The following is a 21,865-nucleotide window of genomic DNA, read 5'->3' on the forward strand; positions in this document are numbered from 1 at the left end:
TGAATTTTCACTAAGCTAGATCTCCGTGGAGCGTACAATCTGGTTAGGATCCGTAAGGGTGATGAGTGGAAGACAGCTTTTAATACCAGAGACGGGCATTATGAATATCTAGTAATGCCCTTCGGCTTGTGTAATGCTCCAGCTGTCTTCCAGAACTTTGTTAATGACATTTTTTCTGATCTTCTGTATGTTTGTGTCATTGTCTATATGGATGACATACTCATTTTTTCCCCGGATTTAGAAACTCATCGTCAGCACGTGAGTTCTGTTCCCCTACGTCTTCAGGACCACCGCCTGTATGCAAAATTGGAGAAGTCTCTTCGAACAAACCCAGGTCCCTTTTGTAGGCTACGTAGTCACAGATAAAGGGCTGCTTATGGATCCTGCCAAACTCCAAGACATCTTCAACTGGCCTCAGCCCTCTGGGTTGAAAGCTACACAGCGCTTCTTGGGATTCACTAACTTCTATCGCCAGTTCATCCCTGACAATTCTTCACTGATGGCCCCAATCACTTCTTTGACTCAAAAGGGTTCCAACGCCAGAACCTGGCCTTCTGAGGCAGTCGACGCATTCCACAGACTAAGTCTGCCTTTTATCTCTGCATCAATTCTCGTACGTCCGGACGTTTTTCAGCCTTTTTTCTTGGAGGTAGATGCTTCATCTTTGGGAGTGGGGGCCATCCTGCTCCAAATGCATGATGGTAAGCTCCATCCTTGTGCCTTTTTCTCTAATAAATGTTCGGTTGCTGAAAAGAATTACACTATCGGTGATCGGGAATTGCTGGCGATAAAGCTGGCACTGCAGGATTGGCGACATCTGCTGGAGGGATCTCCACATCACATTCTGATTTATATGGATCATAAGAACCTCCAGTATCTCCAGTCCGCCCGGCATTTGAATCCCAGACAAAGATGGGCTCTATTCTTTGCCAGATTTAATTTTGACATTACCTTCCGGCCCAATTCCAAATATGCACGTGCGGATGCCTTGTCTAGATTATTTGACAGTGCTGACTCTGAATGTCATATTGAACCGGAGCCTATCATTTTTGCCAATCATATCCTGGCCACCACTCATCTTCTTTGTGGTTCCCGCCATTCGTCCCAAGCTACTCAAATGGGCACATGACTCTAAACTCTCTGGACATCCTGGGGTACAGCGCACCTGTGCCTTCCTGCAGTGTCATTACTGGTGGCCCTCACTATGCAAGCATGTTGAAGAATATGTCCAGGCTTGCTCCATCTGTGTGCAATCTAAGTCCTCCACATCTGCTCTAGCAGGTCTCCTTTTACCTCTACCGGTTCCAGATGAACCTTGGCGTTGCATTTCCATGGACTTTATTTCCAAACTACCCCCTTCAGCTGGTTCCACAGTTATCTGGATAGTTGTGGACAGGTTTTCTAAAATGTGCCACCTAACTCCACTTCCGGGACTTCCTTTGGCCGTCACATTGGCCTCCAACTAAGGAAATCTTCCGTCTTCACGGTATGCCTTCTCACATTGTTTCAGATAGAGGGGTTCAATTTACAGCTCGCTTCTGCAGGGCTCTAGCCATGTCCTTCGGAGTCGAGTTGGACTTCTCTTCAGCCTTTCATCCGCAGTCTAATGGCCAAACCGAAAGGGTCAACCAGAATGTGGAACGCTATATTCTTGCCTTCATTTTGGCCCATCAGGATGATTGGGTAGACATTCTACCATGAGCAGAGTCTGCCCTTAATAACCATGCCAGTGCCAGTACTGGTGAGTCCCCCTTTTTCACGGTGTATGGTCATCATCCTTCGGTGCCATTTCCTGTTCTTATCTCCTCTACGGTACCCACGGCTGCAGATAAACAACGATCATTCCATTCCATCTGGGCAGAGGTTTCTGAGAATTTACATCTGGCAGCTTCCAAGTACAAAACGGCTGCAGATCGCCATCGCCGTGTGAGTCCCAAATTTCTCACTGGTGACAAGGCTTGGCTCTCTGCCAAGAATATCCGTCTACGAGTACCCTCTATGAAATTTGCTGCTCGTTTCATTGGTCCATTTATTATCCTCCGCCAGGTCAATCCTGTTGCTTTCAAACTTCGCCTCCCTTCACATCTGAGAATCCCTAATGTTTTCCATGTTTCTCTTCTGAGACCGTCTATTATCATCAGGTTTTCCTGTCATCATCATCCTTCCCCAATAGCGAGTCCTTCGGATCAGTATGAAGTCAAGCAAATCTTGGATTCTAAGTTCATCAGAGGGAAGCTCTTGTATCTTATGGACTGGAAGGGATATGGTCCTGAGGAGAGGTGTTGGATTCCTACTGCTGATGTTTCTGCTCCCTGTCTGGATTGAATTTTTTAAGTGGAAGTTTCCCCTTAAGCCTGGGCCTAAAAAAGTCTGGAGACCTCGGAAGAGGGGGGGTACTGTCACAAGTTAGCCTGCAGCCTCTTGTTTGTTTAGTCTTACCTCCTTGCTGTTCTTGTTTCCTTCACATGTGTGTTTGTCTGTGCTCATCTGTGGGCATCATCTGCTATTCCCTGGGTTTTATGTCCTTCCCTTTCATCACTTCCTGGGCCGCCTCCTAGATGGCTTGTCTATTTAAGACATGCTTAGTCTGTTTCACTTTGCCTGAGCATCGTGTTGTTGTCGCAGCTCCCTTGTGTTCTACTGAGAATCCTTATAGTCTATCTGTGTACCGACCCCGGCTTCATTCCTGACATTGCTCCTATATAGTCTATCTGTGTACCGACCCCGGCTTCGTTCCTGACATTGCTAGTTTTCCGCCTGTCTTGACCTCGGCTTGCCAACTGGATCTCCTGTGTCTACTCCCGTTGTACCCTGCTCCCGCTAGTGGTCTCCTCTACCTCAGCTGGGTGTACCTGGGGACCGCGAACTGGTTCCAGCCTGCTCCAAGTCCATCCCCACCATCAGGGGCTCTGGTAAACAAGCAGGCTGGGGCTTAGACTCCGCACCCTGGGGAACCTAAAGTTGTGGAGCAAAGAGCTCACCACCACAGGTGCTGACAGTGACACTTTTGGATGGCCTGACCCTTTAACTAAGTAAAATAATTAGTAACTTGGCAACTGTGAAGAGTGTACTATCATTGTTTGTAGATTAATCACATGAATACTTCCTGATTGCACTGTAAGAAGTCTTTTGTTTGGTACAGTTTGTAGGTTTGGCTAGATCACATTGTGGTTGATCAACATTGTTTATGTGGAAATCCCCAAACACACTTGCCTAAAATATTCTTGAAGGCTGCTTTTAATTTAAATTTTTTTTAACATGTTTAATTGCTTTGTGAGCATTTAAACACAAATCAAAATCTCTTTTTTGTTTAATTTGTATGTATGTACACATATACAGTATTTAAATATTTTTATATATGTTTTATAGATGTTGGGAATTCTTGAAAAACAAGTGTAATATATTAAATAAGCCAAAGTTTATGCAGCTCTTGAGGGCTAGAATTTAAAAATGTCCCTTGTCCCCTTCTGTATTTTTTATTTTTTTTAACAACTAGAATGTTCCTTTATTGAATACATTAGCATGGTACAAATACATCAGAAAACAGGTTGGTACATGAAATGACTGTGGGCTCAATTCACTAAAGAATATCTCACGAGATAATTGGATGACATGACACATTATTTCCAATTATCTCATGCAATGCTGAACATGTCAATTCACTATAACCTTATCAGGTATTTACCTCAAAAAGCACCAAATACCTCATAAATGTCAGTAAAGTCAATTCACTTAAGGAAATAAATAAGTAAATACATGAGTTAAATAAGTAGTGGTCCATGAGGTATTTAAGAAATACAAAAATATAATAGCCAATTTGGAGTAGGCTCTACCTCTTTGGAACAGGTATTTGGCGTGTTCAGAAGGGGCTGAAGTGGTGACTGCAGGATAGGCAAGAGTAAGGAACAAATATAATGATGCAAGTCCTTAGAGAGTACAGAGAATGTCCTTATGGGTGATTACAGTCCTTAAAGGTGGCGTTACTTGAAGGCTGCCATCTAGTAAAGAGCTAGAGGGGACCCTGAGAGGAGATCAAGGGAAAAAAGAGCGGCGCCTTCTAAGTGTAGCAGATAAAAAACTTTATTTCAAAGTGAGATACAGGCAACTGTATAACATTACTCACTCAACATCTTCCTTTTTTCCCCTCACATTCAACATACCAGCTTTCATCCCAAATCGTTTTTTTTATCCCACATCTGCCAAGGGCCCTTACGTTCAAAGTTTTTACCAGGTAATATATATGGATATCCTATGTAGCTCTTCTCCTTCCAACCTTTCAGACAGAGAATCTACAGCATTTTGACAGCTTTCACAAAATCACTATCTAATTATTAAACTGGCAGATAAGGGAGGGGGTATCGTCATTCAAAATCAAGTTGATTATATTAAAGAATCCATGAGATTATTGTCAGCTACCTAAAAATATCGGAAACTCAAAAGTGATTGCAATTCCAAAAGGAAGCACATAGTCTTATTGATAAAGCTTTTTAAGATGGGATCATTAATACAACTGAAACATAATTTCTTAAAAAAGAATTATATCAAAGACCTTATTTTTATCACCTTCCGAAGATCCATAAAGATTCCACACATCCACCAGGACTCCCTATTGTGGCTGCAATGGGGAGTGTCACCAGCTACCTTTCCAAATATTTAGATCACTTTTTGCCACCTTTAGTTCAAAACCGTCCCCGTACATCAGGGACGGTATCCATCTTTTACAAATGCTGAAAACATATTCTTGGGAATCTACATATTACTTGACTTAGATGTTAATTCCCTATATACGTCAATACCACATGACATAGGTTTACAAGCAGTCCATCATTTCCTCAACATTGATCCACTTCTCCATCCCTGACAAGCCCAGTTTATTCTAGATGCCACAGAGTATTGCCTTACTCATAATTACTTTGAATTCTAGGGTCAGTTCTACCTACAAACACATGGAACAGCCATGGGAGCACATTTTGCTCCCACTTATGCCAACTTAACCATGGGGCAATGAGAACAATTATACATCTGGAACAACAACCCGTACGCCAGTCATCTAATTTTTTATACATAGATGATATAATCATCATTTGGGATGGCTCCCCCCCACATCAGTTCCGGCATTTGTCCAACATTGCAACACTAATCACATGGGCTTATCTTTCACATCAGTTTGTGACAAATTGGCATTTTTAGATGTTGAACTCTGCCATGAAGGAAACACCATTTTCGCCCAGAATTACAGTAAACCCACAGCAGGCAACTCCTATTTACATCATAAGAGTTGTCATCATCCCCGTTGGGTTAATAATATTCCAAAAAGTCGTCTAAAACACAACTGCACTGGGGAACACGATTACATCACTCATAGCCAACTCTTGCAGGACAAATTCCTTGATAAGGGCTACCCAAATGCAATAGTTGAGGAAGCCTTCTCCTTCTATATGACACATGAGCCCACAACCCAGGATGTTTCATCCACTCATGAACCACCCCCTTTGAGATTCACAACACAATTCCATACCCAATTATGTAAAATGGAACGCATATTCTAAAAATATTGGCAAATATTACAAGAAGACCCGCATCTAACTTCTGTGATAACAGCTAAACCTAAAGTGTCTTACAGACGAGCCAAGAATATCAAGACCAAAATAGCACCCAGCAAAATTAAACAGTTTCCTACTAAAGCCCATGCCCCTCTTACTTTCCTGAGTATCAAAGGCATGTTTCAGTGTCGGAAACCTAGATGTCAATCCTGTAAACATGTCACCCATGGTCAAAACGAGTTAATTGCAAAAGGGAAACAATATCCTTTAGCTGATTTCTTTAATTGTTCCATCCAATTTGTAGTTTGTCTCACTTGCCCGTGTGGCCTACTTATGTCAGATGCACTATTCAGACTCTTCATAAAAGATTTGGAGAACATAGGCGGTTCGTAGAAGATGGTTCTGACCAACATAGTGTACCCTGACACTTCCTTGAGACTCACGATAGATCTTCTCAAGACTTAAATGTATGGATCATCATCCATATCTTCGAATCTTCCCACTGCTGAACATTTCAAACGCCTCTGTGAGAAAGAGACTTACTGGATATGCTCCTTAGGAACCATGGTTTCGGGGCTTGAATGAAGAAATGAAATCAGTGCTATCATATAATTATCCATACTTCTTTGCTTTTGATTTTATTCATAGGTAAATATTAATCATTATGTGTTATATCTTTACACATTAAATATGAACTGCATACATACACGCTCTCTACATATACCACACAATGCACATATATATGGTATACAATACCCTTTACACTCTCTAGGCACCAGGATAGACAATAACTATGTCCTGCTAAAATGTATCCTTACCCTTCTAAAACAATTTCTTATATACCATACCTGTATGTTTTACACAAGTTAGTATTGATAACAGTATTTTTAATGTACTATTTAACCAAAGTGTATTATCTTCAGTTATTGATTCCATCTCATTTTATTTATCACACAGGACCCTTATGGTCTTTTAATTATTATGTCATCAGTAATTATTTGCATTTTTTGTTATGATGTTATTGTAATTGAGTTTGTACTCATTAATTAGTTTTGATATAGATCACTAGTTGTTTCTCACCTTAATCTGCACTTGTTAATGTCCCGGGGAGCCTCTTTGTTTATCAGTGTTTGATAGTGTCCCCATGGCAACAGTTAGAAGGGGAGGTGTCATTTTTACTCCTCCCCTTCCCAGGTTGGCCATAAATGCCTATTCAAAGATGGCCCCCGCCACGGCCTGAAGAGGGAGCATGCATTCTCCAAACGTGCACCACCCCCAGCTACCCATGTGACCGGATGTGACATCAGTGCTTCTTCCTGGTGTACCCAGAGCTTGTACGAAGTGCTGGGAGTCACCAGTATCGCCACCTGATACCGGATCTACACCATTGCACAGCAACTAGCTTTCCAGTTCACAGTGGATGCCATTTATCATGAAAAGTGCCCTTTCACCATGCATCTTGTGAGTTGCCTGCATCTTACTTTGAATTAAAGTTTTTCATCTGCTGCACTTAGAAGGCGCTGCTCTTTTTCCCCTTGATCTACCTCTTTAGATCAGTTCTCTCAAAAGCAATACATAGAAATGTAAATATGGGAAAACACAGAATCATTTGGGTTTATATACTTGAAGAATAACTAAACTTTTTTTTTTTTGATAGAGTGGAGAGGGATTAGACCCCTTGTCATGGTTTTATTGCTGTCTGTGCCCTGTTAGGGAGATTCACCTTCTCTGTTTGTCTTGTTTATCATTATCATTCAAATTGAAAGTAAAATAAAACCCCAACTTTTGAGTTGTCCCCAGAAAAGTAAGAGGGGAATCTTCCAATGGGGACACTGGTTCTGGTGACTTGGGGGTCACCAAGGGATTCTTTTAATTTGCAGGGATTTCCTCTCATTTCCTGATTTGGCTATGTGACAGCAAGTGAAGGGGAATCTTCCCAATGACAATGTTGTCTTTTTTATTGCTGGAAGAAGGCTATTTATATGTGTGTGATTTTGTATATTATTTTCATTCAATACTTGACATTTATAAAGATATTTTGTATTCATTTAATTTAATTTATTTGTTTTTGATACACCAAATGTGTCCAGTGAAAGCAGCTTCCCTTTGACTGGTATTCCAGTCACCTTTTTTCTTTTGTATTGATACATATGCTGCAGGGACTACACTCACTTAGTGAGTTGGCATATTCCTATGGTTTAAACCATTTTACCTCTTTATTAGCAATAAAAACTGCAGGTGTTCTAATCCTTCTCCGCTGTATCCATTACACTGGATATTATGATTATGAGATAAAATACTGAATGGTTTCATGAGATAAATAGCTGTGAGCTATTTTATCTCAGATTTCAAAGAAAAAAATAACTCTTTGTGAATTGAGCCCAGTATCATACAAACAGTGCAAACATGGTAATGCCTAAAGTAAGCAGTCAAGGTGCATAGGTAGTTCAAAAGTAGCAGGTACAGTATACAGCCAGAACACTGGATAAGCGACAACAGTCAAGAGCCATATCAGTGCACCACATTAAGTGGAAAATAAAAAGGAAGGGACCCCATTACTGGGACGTCCATACCCTATCGTACTTCTTAGGACAGTTTTTATTAATATAAGTCAATTTATACATAGGTAGGATTGCATTAATAGAATTTTCCCACAAAGCCATGGAAGTAGGAGAGGATACGTTCCACCTAAGTATAATTTCTTTCTGAGCATAGTATAATTAGTTGGAAATCAGCAGTTAGGTATAGCGAGGTCTTTGTGTATCATCCTGAATACTCAGCATCGCTAGTTCCGGAGAAACTGGAAGGGACAAATGAAGATGGAGATTGATAAGCTCAAAAACATCCATCCAAAACTGCGCCAATGTACCAACTGTACCAATAGCCACCTGGCATCAAGAGCAGTCTGGAGATCTTTGAGTGTAGATTCTGTGCAATCTCAGAGGTATATAGTACACCCTATACAGGAATTATGTTTGGAATAGTTTATCTCTAGAGGAAACCATTAATTTAGAACTATCCTCAAAATAGTCCTCACAGTTTTGCTGTCCAGGGTATGAATGTCAGCCCTCCGCAGTTCCCACAACCTTTCCATCTTAGGGGACTCCCCACTAAGTAAAGCCAAGAAAAGAGAGGAAAAATATAGGAGGTTCGGAAATTGAGCCTGAGCAGCATGGCAAAGTTGAAAATAACGAAAGGGCATCCATTGTGGAAGCCCAAACTTAAGAGAGAGATCCTGGAAGAGAAGTAAAGAGCCCACAGAAATGGCATATAAATCCCGTAGCATTTTAATGCCAAACCAAGTTTAAGTTGAGGGTCAGGTAAAAGTCTGAAGTGGGGTAAGTTAGGGTTGGCCCAAAATTGGTTGGTATGGAGACCAGTGACCAGGTTGCAAGAAATTTTTCCTAGCAGAGACCTAGAACCTAAGAGTCCTCTTAGTAGGATGTAGAAGGTCAGTGTAAGCCCTAGACGGAGACCAGAACGGCTGCCCAATAGTAAATTTGGTAGTTGGGCAATGCCAATCTTCCACATTGTACAGAAAGACATAGAGTGGACTTTGCCAGGCACGGAATGGCACTCCCCCCCCAGATGAAGGTGCTGACACATTGATCAATCTCCTTAAAAAAGGAATTGGGTATCCAGGAAAGAAAAATAATTTTAGGAATGTTAAGGAGTCCCATCAGATTCAACAGCAATTTATCCCAGGAGGAGCACTTGTCCTGAAGCTGAAGAACGGGTGCACGTAAAAAAAAATTAAAAGCTTGCCGGATCCCCCCTAACCTGGATATCCAAGTACCTGAAGTCCCCTTCTGGTTTAGTTTATTTTTGCATTGGAGCAATCTGATTGTAATTTAGGATATTATTTGAGAATATTTATCAATTAAATCTTTATCATTAAGTATGACTAGCTTAGCTCAGTGCAAACTCATCTGGTGAACTCCTATATAGCTCCACTTCAATCCCTTCTGTTGGATTGAAAGACACTGAATTTGCAGAATAACTGTGTGTACAGCATCCCTGTCACATACCTGGTGGAGATCGGGCTTAAGAGAGGGCTTCTCTTCCACCTCTTGTCCCATACCCTTGGTAGTGGTAACAGGGGATGTGAGGACATAGAGTGCATGAGGGCCAATGTTGCAAGCATCTCCAGCATTCGCATGCAAGGGGCAGATGATTATGAACCTCCAGGTAAGAACCAGATGTAGGAACATGATAGCAATTGAACAGCAGACAGGAATGAAGCAAGGACACAAGCCAAATGTTGTCTAAGGCGGACAGTGAGGTACCAAATCAGATACAGGGATAGCACCAGAATACAGGCCAATCTCAGCAACAGCCAAACAGTATTGTGCAAGGATGTAAGGCAGAGGCAGTGTCAGGACTCAGGATACAAGCTGATGTCAGTTAACTGCTGAGCAGCAAGGTACTGAATCAGAAGACAGTACGCAGAGTCTGAAAGAGAGGTTGAGGTCACAACAAGTACAGGGGTGGACTGACCATTCCGGCACTCGGGCACTGCCCAAGGGCCCGGGGTCAGTAGCGGGCCCCATGAGATGCCCCTGGTACCTTTCATAGGCTTTTTTGAGTGTGGTTTGAGTGTGGGTGAGGACATAGGGTCCCCATGATCCTCTATTGCTCGGGGGCCCCATGAGTTGCCAGTCTGCCCCTGAACAAGTATACAAGAATCCAGAGACAGATCAAAAGCAAGATGGGTAGTACACGGGAAGACAGAAGTGCGTAGTCAGGTCACAATTAATTTAGGAATTAGATGAAGATGAAAAAGGATTAGAAAAATAAAATGTTAAATAAAAAACAGTAAACTCTGTGGAGCACTTCACATGGAGGTCTTTTGTCTGCCAACCTTCTTCATGGGTCTATAAAATGTATTACTACTTTTATTAAAGGTTTCTTTCTTAGTGAACATCAAGTACAAAGGAATATAGTGAACATTTGTAGATAAACAAAGCCATGTCATTGATATGTCTTTTTTATCAACTTAATCATGCAATTACCATAATAATCATGTTGCTGTCCGCATAGTGATGAATGGCTTTGTTGGTAAACAAACCCATTTATCACAAGCTCATTGCTGTTTATGAACAAAGCCATGTGATCACCATGTCATAGCTGACATGGTGATTAATGTCTTTGCTAGAGATAAAAGAGTTAAGGTTACTTTTAAAGTTAAGCTGGAAATAGATGGATTGAAATTCGATCAGTTCAGCAGGAACAAATTTCAATCCATCTATGGGCAGGCTATCAATCAACTTCAGTACATCCAGCCTGTCAGGGATTTTTGTATGATCGCTGCCAGCGTCTATACCCACCAGCAATGATCATTGCATTCTGCCTATGGGGAAGGCTCCCCACTGGCAGAACACAATGGCTCTGTGAAAGGGATTCCCCTATCAACACCGCTTGTCTTCCAGATCCTGTGTCAACCGAGCAAAACTATGCCCCATTCAGAGAATGGTAGAAAGGCAAGGCAGGAACTGGAAAACAACAGTAACCACTGTAGTAGCGGTGGATACTACGCTTAACCACTCCCGGACCGTCTGCAATGTACTGCAGATGAGCGGCAGCTACAGGGCATGCAGCCCTCCACTGCCCATGTCCACTGTGACAAAATGTATATCTGCAAAATACTCACCATGCCTCTTATCAAGTTCCTTGGGGTGTTATTTTTCCAAAAAGAGGTCATTGGGGGGGGGGGGGGGGGGCGTTTGTACTATCCTAGCATTTTAGGGCCTCCAAAACTATGACAGGTAGTGAGGAAGGGATATGAGGAAATATGCCCTTTGAAAGCCTGGAGATGGTCATTGGATTTTGGGAGCGTGTATGTGGCTAGACTGCCAAAAAAAACTCTCACATGTGGTATCCCCATACTCGGGATAAGTATCAGAATTTCTTATTTCACATATACCCATGGCATGCATGAGCAGTATATAATTTAATTGCCAACTTTGTGTAAAAATTTTTTTTTAAAAAATGTAGTTTTCCAAAAATTTGTGGCAAAAAAAAAATGTTCCATGGACTCAACATGCCTCTCAGCAAATTCCTTGGGGTGTCTACTTTCCAAAATAGGGTCATTTGGGGGGGGAGGGGGTTTATGTACTGCCCTGGCATTTTAGCGCCTCAATAAATGTGACAGGCAGTCTGAATGTAAAAGCTGTGTAATTATCAATATATTTATCATAGTTTATAGACGCTATAACTTTCACACAAACCAATTAATATACAGTAAATGCATTAGGATTTTTGTTTTAGCAAAGACATGTAGTAGAATACATTTTGGTCCAAATTTATGACTAACTTTGAGTTTACCACATGTTATTTATAACTGAAAGTAAAAAATATCGTTTTTTTTCAATATTTTCGGGGTTTTTTAGTTTATATCACAAAAAATAAAAAAAAATTGGTGATCAAATACCACCAAAAGAAAGCTCTATTTGTGTGAAAAAGGACATAAATTTCATTTGGGTACAGCATTGCATGACCGCACAATTACCAGCTAAAATAGCACACTGCCGAATAGCAATAATGGCCTGGTCATTAAGGGGGGGGGGGTGGTAAATCATCTGAAGGGCAACTGGTTAGGCAAGGTATACACCTTCAGTTTTTTTATTTGTTAAACCAGCAGGTTGAAGTGTTGATTAAATGCTGGTTTGCCAGCATAACTGTTCAACAGAAGCCAGTCATTACGCCAGCTTCTGTTGAACAGTCATTGGTACACAAAGACTGAAAGTTGGCTTTGGAGTTAGCATTAGGATTTGTATTGGCTTTGTTCGTTTTTATTTTTTACAATTTTTTTTTTTTTTTGCATATCTCAAGTAGCACTCTGCAGAGCAAAATTAAACACAGAGTCAGTAGTTTTACTACAGAATCATTGACTCTGCCGTATGAGTAAGTCTGGGCAGTCATTTTTCCTTCCATTGGCTTTGTAGGAAGTTTCAACTAGACACAAAGGAGTTGATTAACTAAAGGCAAATAGGCTTACTCTGCAAAGGGAGTTGCATAGTGGAAGGGAATTTTCTCCAGAGCTTCGTAAATGTGATGAAATCTCACTTTTCAAAGAATAGCTGATCAGGTGCAAGGAAAATAAGAAAAAATGATTTTTGCTTGCATATGATTGATGAGGGAAGTCACCTGGGCTTCACCGTGTTCACTAAGCTCTTGGAAAAATTCCTTTTTAAAGTGAACAGTCTATTTGCCTGTAGCAAATCAACCACAGAGTATCTAAAAGAAAACAGCTTTTTGATCTGTTCTCTTTTTACTAAATCCATTTTACTAGGTGAATCTTGTGTCATGGGTGCACCCTTATAAGAGACTCTGTCACAGTCCATTCATTTCAGCAACAATTGAAGCTGGACCAGCACAGACATTTACTAGACACTCCAAGAAAAAGAGAGGGCTATGACATGCAAGGTGGAAGTGGCTGTACTAGAAGATTGACACTTCCTGGATTGGTGACATTCCCTAATAGGGTCAAAGGCACATTGCAAGTGAATTAAAAAGACAGTAATTAGACATTATGTTAGGAAAAAGTTTACTCTTACTTTCTGTTCTTCCCTTTCCTCGGCTATGTGACACTTCTCCAGCCCCCATGCTCTCATGAAGTCACGTAAGTAGCCAAATAAGATGAGAATTCCATAACAAAGATATGTGAACACAAGAATGTGCATGGGGGCTTCTTCAAAAGACTCTTTAAACTTTTTTTTGCGCAGGATGTCTTTAACAACTCCATTCTGTGTAAAGAGAGGAAAAAAAACATTAAATAGTGTGAAGAGTGAATGGACTAATCCTGGGAAACCCAGAGAATTGGGTGTATTCACTGCAGCTGGAATTTTGGGAACAATTTGCAATCTGCCGGTTTGGCTAAAAAATTAGTAATGTGATCTAATTCACTAGTAGCACTAAATAAATCTTTGTATGAATTTAAATGAAAGTATATATCATGATTTAACAGACATCACCACCAGTTATAAAATGTAAAGTTAGGTGAATCAAAGTTAAATAAAATTTTAACAAATGTGTAACTTTTCCCTTGAATAGGAAATTTGGGAAGAAATTACTTTGGATTTAAATTTTAATAGTATTGCCTAAATCTAAAGACGTGTGGTTAATACAATAGGATCCAGTTCACTCATTAAAGCACAACTCCATCTATTTCTTATCACTCATCTCCCCTCACCTGTGTTCAAAATAAAACATTTTTAACACTATTCACCCTTTCCATACTGAAGAGCCACCCTCCATTTCTTCAACCACTGCTCATCACAGCCACTTCTAGGTTAAATGACATCTGGTGTCATTTAACCCACTTCCTGCGGGCACAGACTGTCATGGACACACCCCAAGGGGATGCATCACCACACCTGTCTAGGTTCAAAGTACTGCAGGGCAGAATGAGAAGGTATGTAGTTAGGGAACACAATGAGCAAGAAGGTATGTATGTAAATTCATGTTTTATGGTGGGATGAGGGAGGTTAAAGGAGAGGGATAGTTGAACTGAAGGCTGAAGATGGGCTTCAAATCTGAAATTTAGACAAGGCTGTATAAAATGATGACTGTCTATCCCAGAAAATTTTGTGTTAGAACCAGATATCAAAGCTGGTTGAATATTTAGCAATATTATTTTACAATTTTAGATTTACCAACAATTATGTAATGGCAGGATTCTTCCTGATTGGTTGTACATTGAATGGACTGTTTAGGAGACCTTTGGACTACATTGTTGTGAATAAGAGCGCTACCCTCTGAGTATTTTTTCAGTCCCCTGCTCGCTCTGAGCCTGATTTGGAGCACAACCTCTGCTGACACCATCATATACCCTTGGCCAGGAGGACCCCCTGGCTGTGAAACACAAAATAATCACATGCTTTAAGGTGAACCAATGCTCTGATTGAACTGAAGTTAGAGGAAAGGTAATGCAAGCACAAATGGAACAATGGTAGTTGTGTACAAAAGATATTCATTTTGGAAAACTTAGTCAGAAAGACATACACAGTACCACTTTAAAGAGACCCAATTGTCCTGCAGGACCAGAGTTTAAACATTAATGTCGGCATTGAGATGTTTTCTTTCCCAAAGTGAGCTGAAAGAAAGAAAAGTCGGGCTAACTCACTTAAAGGTTCTCACTGACTAGAAACAGGGTTCATCTCAAGATGAATTTGCATGTAATAACTTCCCCTCTAGCATCACACCCACATATAGAAACAGATTCTTCTACATGATGGGGTCCTAGTTGGTGCACATTAGAACTGAAGTCCTCTTGGATGGAAACAAGATCTCCTGAAAAGGGTACAGCAGTAAGAGAAACTCCCCCTAGAGTGATGGTAAGAAAAACTGAGGAAGATCCCCAGATGAATGCAAGAATCGTCAGAGTTTGGAAAAAGAGCGGGAGTAGACTTCAGTTGAATTGAATCCTTATAGGTGGTGAATTAGCCTGATGAAGCAAGTTCCTTTGCAGCTGGAGGAGGTTGGAGATGAGATACTAACAGTATTCCCACCTGCAAGGATACACATGTAGTAGTAAGAGTCTTGCGTTCAGAGCAATGGGGAGACACTAAAACAGTAGGCTGCAGTACTGAAGGGGCTAGGAAGTCTGTGTCTCTTGAGTGTCAAGCTGTGATGAAAGATGTACTGAGTTGAAGCAACTGAAAACAACAGAATCACTTGTAACTTGTGACAGTCTGAGTTATGGAACCCTCCCACCCAGTCTGTAATCCTAGCAAAGCATAGTATGGTCTCTCGGTTGGGGAGCCTCCTTGCTCTCTTGATCTCTCTGAGAAAAAAGTGACACCACAATCCGTCTGCCTGCAGAGTCGATTCTGTTGCTTGTCAGCAATACCAGTGATCTGTAGTCCCTCTTTCAAGCTTTCCGGTGGGACCCAATCTGGCCTATGTCCTCTGCGTCCCACACATGCTTCTCACACACATCCTCACCTTCTCACATTCTCCTTCCTTCAACCCCAGGAAGTTCCCCGGCTTTTGATTATATAGTCTTCCGCCCCTTTGCCAGCTCTACTGGGAAATGTAGTCTGTTTCAGCTTGTCCAGGTTAAGAAGTCCTGCTATCAGCACACAAGCTCAACAATGCTTTGCTATATTATTGTCTGTTGTAACTAAACTGCAGAACACTGCCATCTTGTGGTTAACTAATATCCTGCAATCAGTAATAGTGCAGTGTGTTACAAGAGATTACAAAGAGATTGTAAAATCCAATTGTGTGAACTGTCCTACAAAGAATAAGGACTGCCATTGCTGACCTTTTCAGTTTTCTGGTTGTGTTTGGAATCAGTAAACTCTGGCAATTATTCCTTTTCTTTTCCGTTCAAAATCCAGTAATACACTGTCTCACCCTGCTCTGCACCTGCTCAGTTGTTCTCTATTTTTTGGCAATGTGATGAAAATGTAGAGGCTGATCTACTGACAGCTTAAGATTTACAGCTGCTCAGGGGTTTAACAAAATGACAGCGTCCGACAAGAAGAAACCAGTACAATGCTGGAGGAAATTTATAGCACACACTAATTTTGATAGCATACAAATTACTGTGGAATGCATGTTCCTTGCTAAAGAACACTATTTTTTATCAAGTTGTTATAGATAAATATTTTTATTTTACATTGCAGATGGCTCCAACAACAAATAGCTTGTCCATTTAATCAAGTGTATGGGATAATCCCCCAATATGGCTTTGTAGTGCCTCTTTGCAATCAGTGGGTGGGACTCCTTCACTTATATGTGCCTCTCTATTCGAGCCTCCGGTACTGACTCTTCCTCTGTGGTTTTATTTTTCTTTTGGACATATTCAGGTAAATAGAAATCAAAAACCATAGATACATATTAGGCAGAATAAAATAATATGTGTTAAAGCAATATATATGTTTTTCATATTTAGTGGTAATCATCTCTAACTCCTGATGAAGTGGCTAAAATCCAAGAAACACATTGAGCTTTCTGAAAATCTGGATCTGTAACTTGTATTGTATTTCGAGCTGCGGCTTTCAAGGAATCTGTGATTTTAGACATGTAATTTGATGTAAAAAAAATTTTTAATATGTAGAAATAAAGTGTATATTTTAAGAGAACGTTTGTGTTGTTCCTTAAAAATCCCACCATGTCAAATGTAAATTGTTATGGGTAAAGTTCCGATTTGGTAATAAATTATGGAACAAATTTATTTGATATGAGAAGAGCCCAGATGTTGACACTCAAAAAGCAAACAATTGACTTGATGGCTTGTAAGCATTAAACATTACCATAAACATTATCATTATGGGTCATAGGAAAGTTTAAGGAAATAAAGGTTCATGTGCTCCCCAGCTCAACAAGCAAGAGCACATTATAAAATATGGAAAAAACCTCTTGAACTGTCACATTTGGAATAGTTCAAAACTGAAATAGAAATAGAAATGTACAGCCTGAATATGTTTATTGTATATTTGGAATAAACAACTTGCCAGTGCGTGGAACATGGTCAGTTTGGAAATAAAGCAGTTAATTTCCTCTTGTGTCTGCCAATGTGTGGGTTGTAATGTCAACAGAGCACAAACTGCTCTGTCAGGTTCCACTAGTTTCACCGGTTCCACTGGGTTTGACTCCACAAATATTATTACACCCAGGAGAGTCATGATCAGCAACATACCCCATGTCCCCATAGTCGCTGGGAAATGAATATTGGAGGGATCATTGATCAAAGTAATAGATATTACTACATAGTGATGATTTGATCCATCTAATCAATATTTTCATTTTTTTTCTTTAAATAGTTTGATTTGCCTTTTGTCTAAGTATCAGAATAAATTCATAATCTCCGTATATTGTACGGAAAACTAGAAGACGTGCAGAGCGAAAATATTAGTTTCGTTACGTTTTGGGTATTTTTGTTATGTTAAGTATTTTATTTCATTATTCGTTTTTGGACTTTGTTTAGTTTAGTTTCATTATATTTCATTTTGTTTATTCATTTTCTAATGAATTTTGACCTTTCAGAACGATTAGAATTCGAATCAGTCGAAAGTTGTTCGACCGATCTGAATTCTATTTGAAGAATAGCTGGTTGCTAAGGAGTGGGCCTGGTATGGATGGGGGTTTCCACCCCATCCATACCAGGCCCTTCGATCTGGTATGGATTTTAAGGGGCATCCCCATGCCAAAATGTTTTTAACAAATGGCGTGGGGACCTCCCTAAATCCATACCAGCTCCGAACAGGTCAGGAAAGGGTGGGGGATAAGCAAGCTCCCCCTCCTGAACCATACCAGGCCACATGCCCTTAACATGGGGGGGATGTTTTGGGGTTATTCCCCCCAAAGCACCTTGTTACCATGTTCATGAGGACATGCCCATCTTCCCCAGAACCCTGGCCCGGTGGCTCTGCACCCGACAACTCTCCCACCGTCTGACATCTTCGCCATCTGACAGTTCCTAAATAACTAAGGGGCAGGGCCACCCAATGACTTCACAGGGTGACCCCCCCATCCCCTTGTGACATAACCCCCCCAAATTGAGGGTATGTGGCCTGGTATGGTTCGGGGGGATCCCTGTAGGGAACCCATGCCAGTTTCTATTTTATGCCACTCGCACCAAATTCCTGCACCATTATAATGGGAAACAACATTTTGCCTTCCTCTGGATCAACTGTAGGTATAGGATTATAACTTTTTTTTTTTTAAATGGTTGAACTGGATGGACTTTTGTCTTTTTTTCAGCCAAGCTAACTATGTAACTATTTTGTAAATTCAATTTTTATTGAATCAATATGTTTTTATAATAATAATTACTTTGTAAATGACAAAGGAAAATCTCTTCAAAAATTGGCAAAACTATTCTCATAAGATTTATGACTAAATATAGAGTTGCTGAGCAAATTATCTGAACAGAAGCTGTCTTAACTTTTTTCACTTTTGCACAGAAAGACTGGAAGAAACTGCCACTTGCAATACAGAGATCTGTTAAGTTTACATCAAGACTTAGCAAAAGAGCATTCAACAAGCTGTATGTATTTTTCCCCCCATTTTTTCTGGAAGCAGCATCTTCGGGGCAAGACAGACCATTTGGGGAAGAGACTTGGTTTAGCTGGGAAACATTTTGAACATTACAGAGGTCCAGCTGAATGGGACTAACTGCTACAAGCTAAAAGACTGTTTACTTACAATGTATCTAAAACCATTTTTGTGAAATGGGTGGCAAAGGGTTAGAATCTCTTTCCACTTTGTATTGCTGTCTGTGCTATTATCTCTTGATATTCACCTTCTCTATTAGTCCTGGACTCCTGGTGACTATTTTGCAATGTCACCAGAACAGGAAAAGAGGGGAAATCTTCCAATTTCTAATACACCTCCAGACATTGGCATCCTCATGCATTGCCTTAATGCACGTGCGTTAACATGCATTGTTTTGCACAATAGCATGCATAGCATTAAGGCAGCCCTTTCAAATAAATGGACTGGCAACACACCAATATGGCCACAAAAAGGACATGCACCATTTGTGGCAACACAGCTCACCATACAACCATAGTGTATTACCATGCGCTGAAAAGTGTGTTTGAGCTGTGTTGCCTTGATGCACTGGGGTGCCACCCAAAATAACATATTGTGAATTAAAGTGATATTAAAGGCAGTTTTTTTTCTTGTTTAAAAATAACAAACATGGTATACTTACCTGCTCAGTGCAGTGGTTTTGCACAGAGCAGCCCCAAACCTTCTCTTCTCAGTTCCTCTAGAGGCGCTCCTGGCCCCTCTGTCCTGCCTAGTGCACCCAAAGAAAGCAGGTTGCTATGAGAGCAGCTGACCAAGCTTACTCTCGAGCCGCTTCTCTGTGTCCATTCACACATGGAGTGCAGCTCAACCCCATCTCCCGCTCTCTCCTCATTGGCTCACTGGCTGAGATTGACAGTTGTAGGAGCCAGTGGAGGGGGGAACGCAAGAGAGCTGAGGCCCTTGTGCAGATCGCTGGATCATGATGGTGCTCAGGTAAGTTTTAGGGGGGGCTGCTGTACATTCACACATGGAGTGCAGCTCAACCCCATCTCCCGCTCTCTCCTCATTGGCTCACTGGCTGAGATTGACAGTTGTGGGAGCCAGTGGAGGGGGGAACCCAAGGGAGCTGAGGCCCTTGTGCACATCGCTGGATCATGATGGTGCTTGGGTACGTTTTAGGGGGGGCTGCTGCACACAGGTTTTTTACCGTAATGCACAGAATGCATGAGTCTTTACAACCACTTTAACATGTGGTTCAGTAATACTGATGATACCACTATATACTGCACTGAAAATGTGAATGGTCCCCAAGAGAGGATTTATTTTACTTTGGAGAGATTTCCTCTCACTTCATGTAAAGTGAAATCTTTCAAGTGGCATAAATATGGCCCGAATAACTTGAAAAGTTTTGGCTATAGATACCTTAGTAAATGTTTACTTAGCCTTGGTTCACACTATAAATCGCACGTGAATCACACAATGATGCACACTGCATTCCTTGCATTCAGGTTCAGTAGCCAGACCTAAACATAGTAGCTCTCCCCACTTTGTGTCTGTGTTCTCCATATTGCCATTGTGTCCACAGTAGCATTTACATAGGCAGAGCAGAGTAGGACTGGCCATAGAGGGATTACTTTGATGCAGTTGGCCAGTGAACTAGAAATTCCTATTTTTATTGCAAAGTGTGCTGGAAAAGGTATATAGCAGTGTGCAGAGAGCTCCTTCAGAATTTCTAGCATTCCTGTGCAATTCACATGCGATTTAGTTCGACTTGAGCTCAGTCCTTTTGAATGGGCTCAAATCGCACTGCACTGCACCAAAGAAGTGCATGCACCAATTTTAGAAACACACTGAAACCAGATTGCATGGTTGTTATGTACGATGCGATCCGTTGCAGGCAAATGCACTGCGTTTGCAACCTGCGTTTGGGGTGTCATTAACATTGCACTGACATTTGCTGCAGATCGCAAAGGCAGTGCAATTTGAATGCGGTGTGGAAAATGCGCATGAATTGCGGGTTTCCTGCACCAAACTCTAGTACGAACTGAGGCTTACTCAGGAAAGCAAATCTGTGCTTGTTTATGATCCAATCATGAGCAAGAAAAAAATCCCAGATTTGTCATTCCTATACACTTGATTGGGTATTAAAATAGCTTCACTTTATTCACTAACATTTTCTTTTAGTAAATCAACCCTATTGGATTCTATGGTCTGAAATCTGGACAAACAACATTTGACATTCCTGTGTACAGAGAACATGACTAGGTGGAGAGGCAAACACAGGCTTTATAGACTTCAATCAACGGTACCTCCTACCTTAGTGAAGTTCTTAGCATCCGTCATGGTCCTGATGGTAAACAAATTAGAAGATTCTGCTTGCGTTAACAGTTCTGTCATCCTTTTGGTCTTTGCAGTACCCATCGTTGTTTTCAAATGCCCGCCATAGGTCAAATCATCTAAATGTCATATACTGTTGGCCTCCTTACAATAAATTTGTGATGGTCGTGAACTGCATCAACAGTGCCTACAGCAACTGTCCAGATTAATGAAGTGTTAACTTCAACGTGGTGCCAATCAGCATGAGTGGATTCTGAAGCTATGTCCTATGCTGTGCCTGGCACTGCTATTTAGAAATAGTTACCTGGCCTGTAGCCCAGACATCAGGAAACAGAACTCTGGAATCATCAATGGGACGGGCACTGGCTAGGCATTCTGTAATACAGCAGGCAGTTAAAGCTGTTAAGCCTTTGACAGTGTGATAAGAGATGATTGTAGTGGATTTAGACACAAGAATCGAGGCAGCCAACGGACACACTTGCCAATTATAAAGATGACCTTTATTACTTAAGAAACTTGTAGTTAGGAGCATTTAAGTTTAACTTTGCTTTTTAAAGGCACAACAGTGAATTCGCTGAGTCTGAAAACACTGTCCTGTCTGTCTCTTTTTGTTTAGGCTCCTGAGGAATCCACATATACTTTGATTTTCCTACAACGGCACAACATTCTACAATTGCTTCAAAGGTTTATGGAATGAAAGTATTAAAATGGCATATCTATTAATCCTTTGCAACAAAACTAAGAAAAATCTGTAAAATGTAAATGGAATATTTCAAGACACGCATAATCATAACAATATTTTTGACTTTATGCTATTAACCTCCCTAGAGGTATGATTATGTCCATATTTCTGTGCTCAAAGCGGTACATTTTTTTGCATGGAAATATGTAGTTTTTTTATTGTAGCCTTGTAATTTTTAGGAATAACTCACTTAATTCTGTCCGAACAAGAGTCTAGTAAACCTCCCGGGTATGTTACAATTTGAAACACAAAATCATAA

General features: G+C 40.8%; 1 protein-coding gene across 1 annotated transcript in view; it reads right to left on the reverse strand.

Annotated features, from left to right (window-relative positions):
- LOC149451368 (serine palmitoyltransferase 3-like) overlaps nt 1-21,256 on the reverse strand; it is a 57,941-nt gene extending 36,685 nt beyond the window's left edge. The window contains exons 1-2 of the mRNA XM_089690792.1: nt 20,844-21,256; nt 13,100-13,288 (exon numbers count right to left, since the gene is read on the reverse strand). Coding sequence (XP_089546918.1) covers nt 13,100-13,288; nt 20,844-20,948 — 294 coding nt within the window. The 5' untranslated portion in view covers nt 20,949-21,256. The remainder of the gene's footprint in view (nt 1-13,099; nt 13,289-20,843) is intronic.
- Between the last annotated feature and the right edge of the window lie 609 nt (nt 21,257-21,865).

Source organism: Staurois parvus, unplaced genomic scaffold (assembly GCF_062004578.1).
Source record: "Staurois parvus isolate SC_StPar_1 unplaced genomic scaffold, SC_StPar_1.0 ptg000543l, whole genome shotgun sequence".
Lineage (NCBI taxonomy): Eukaryota > Metazoa > Chordata > Amphibia > Anura > Ranidae > Staurois > Staurois parvus.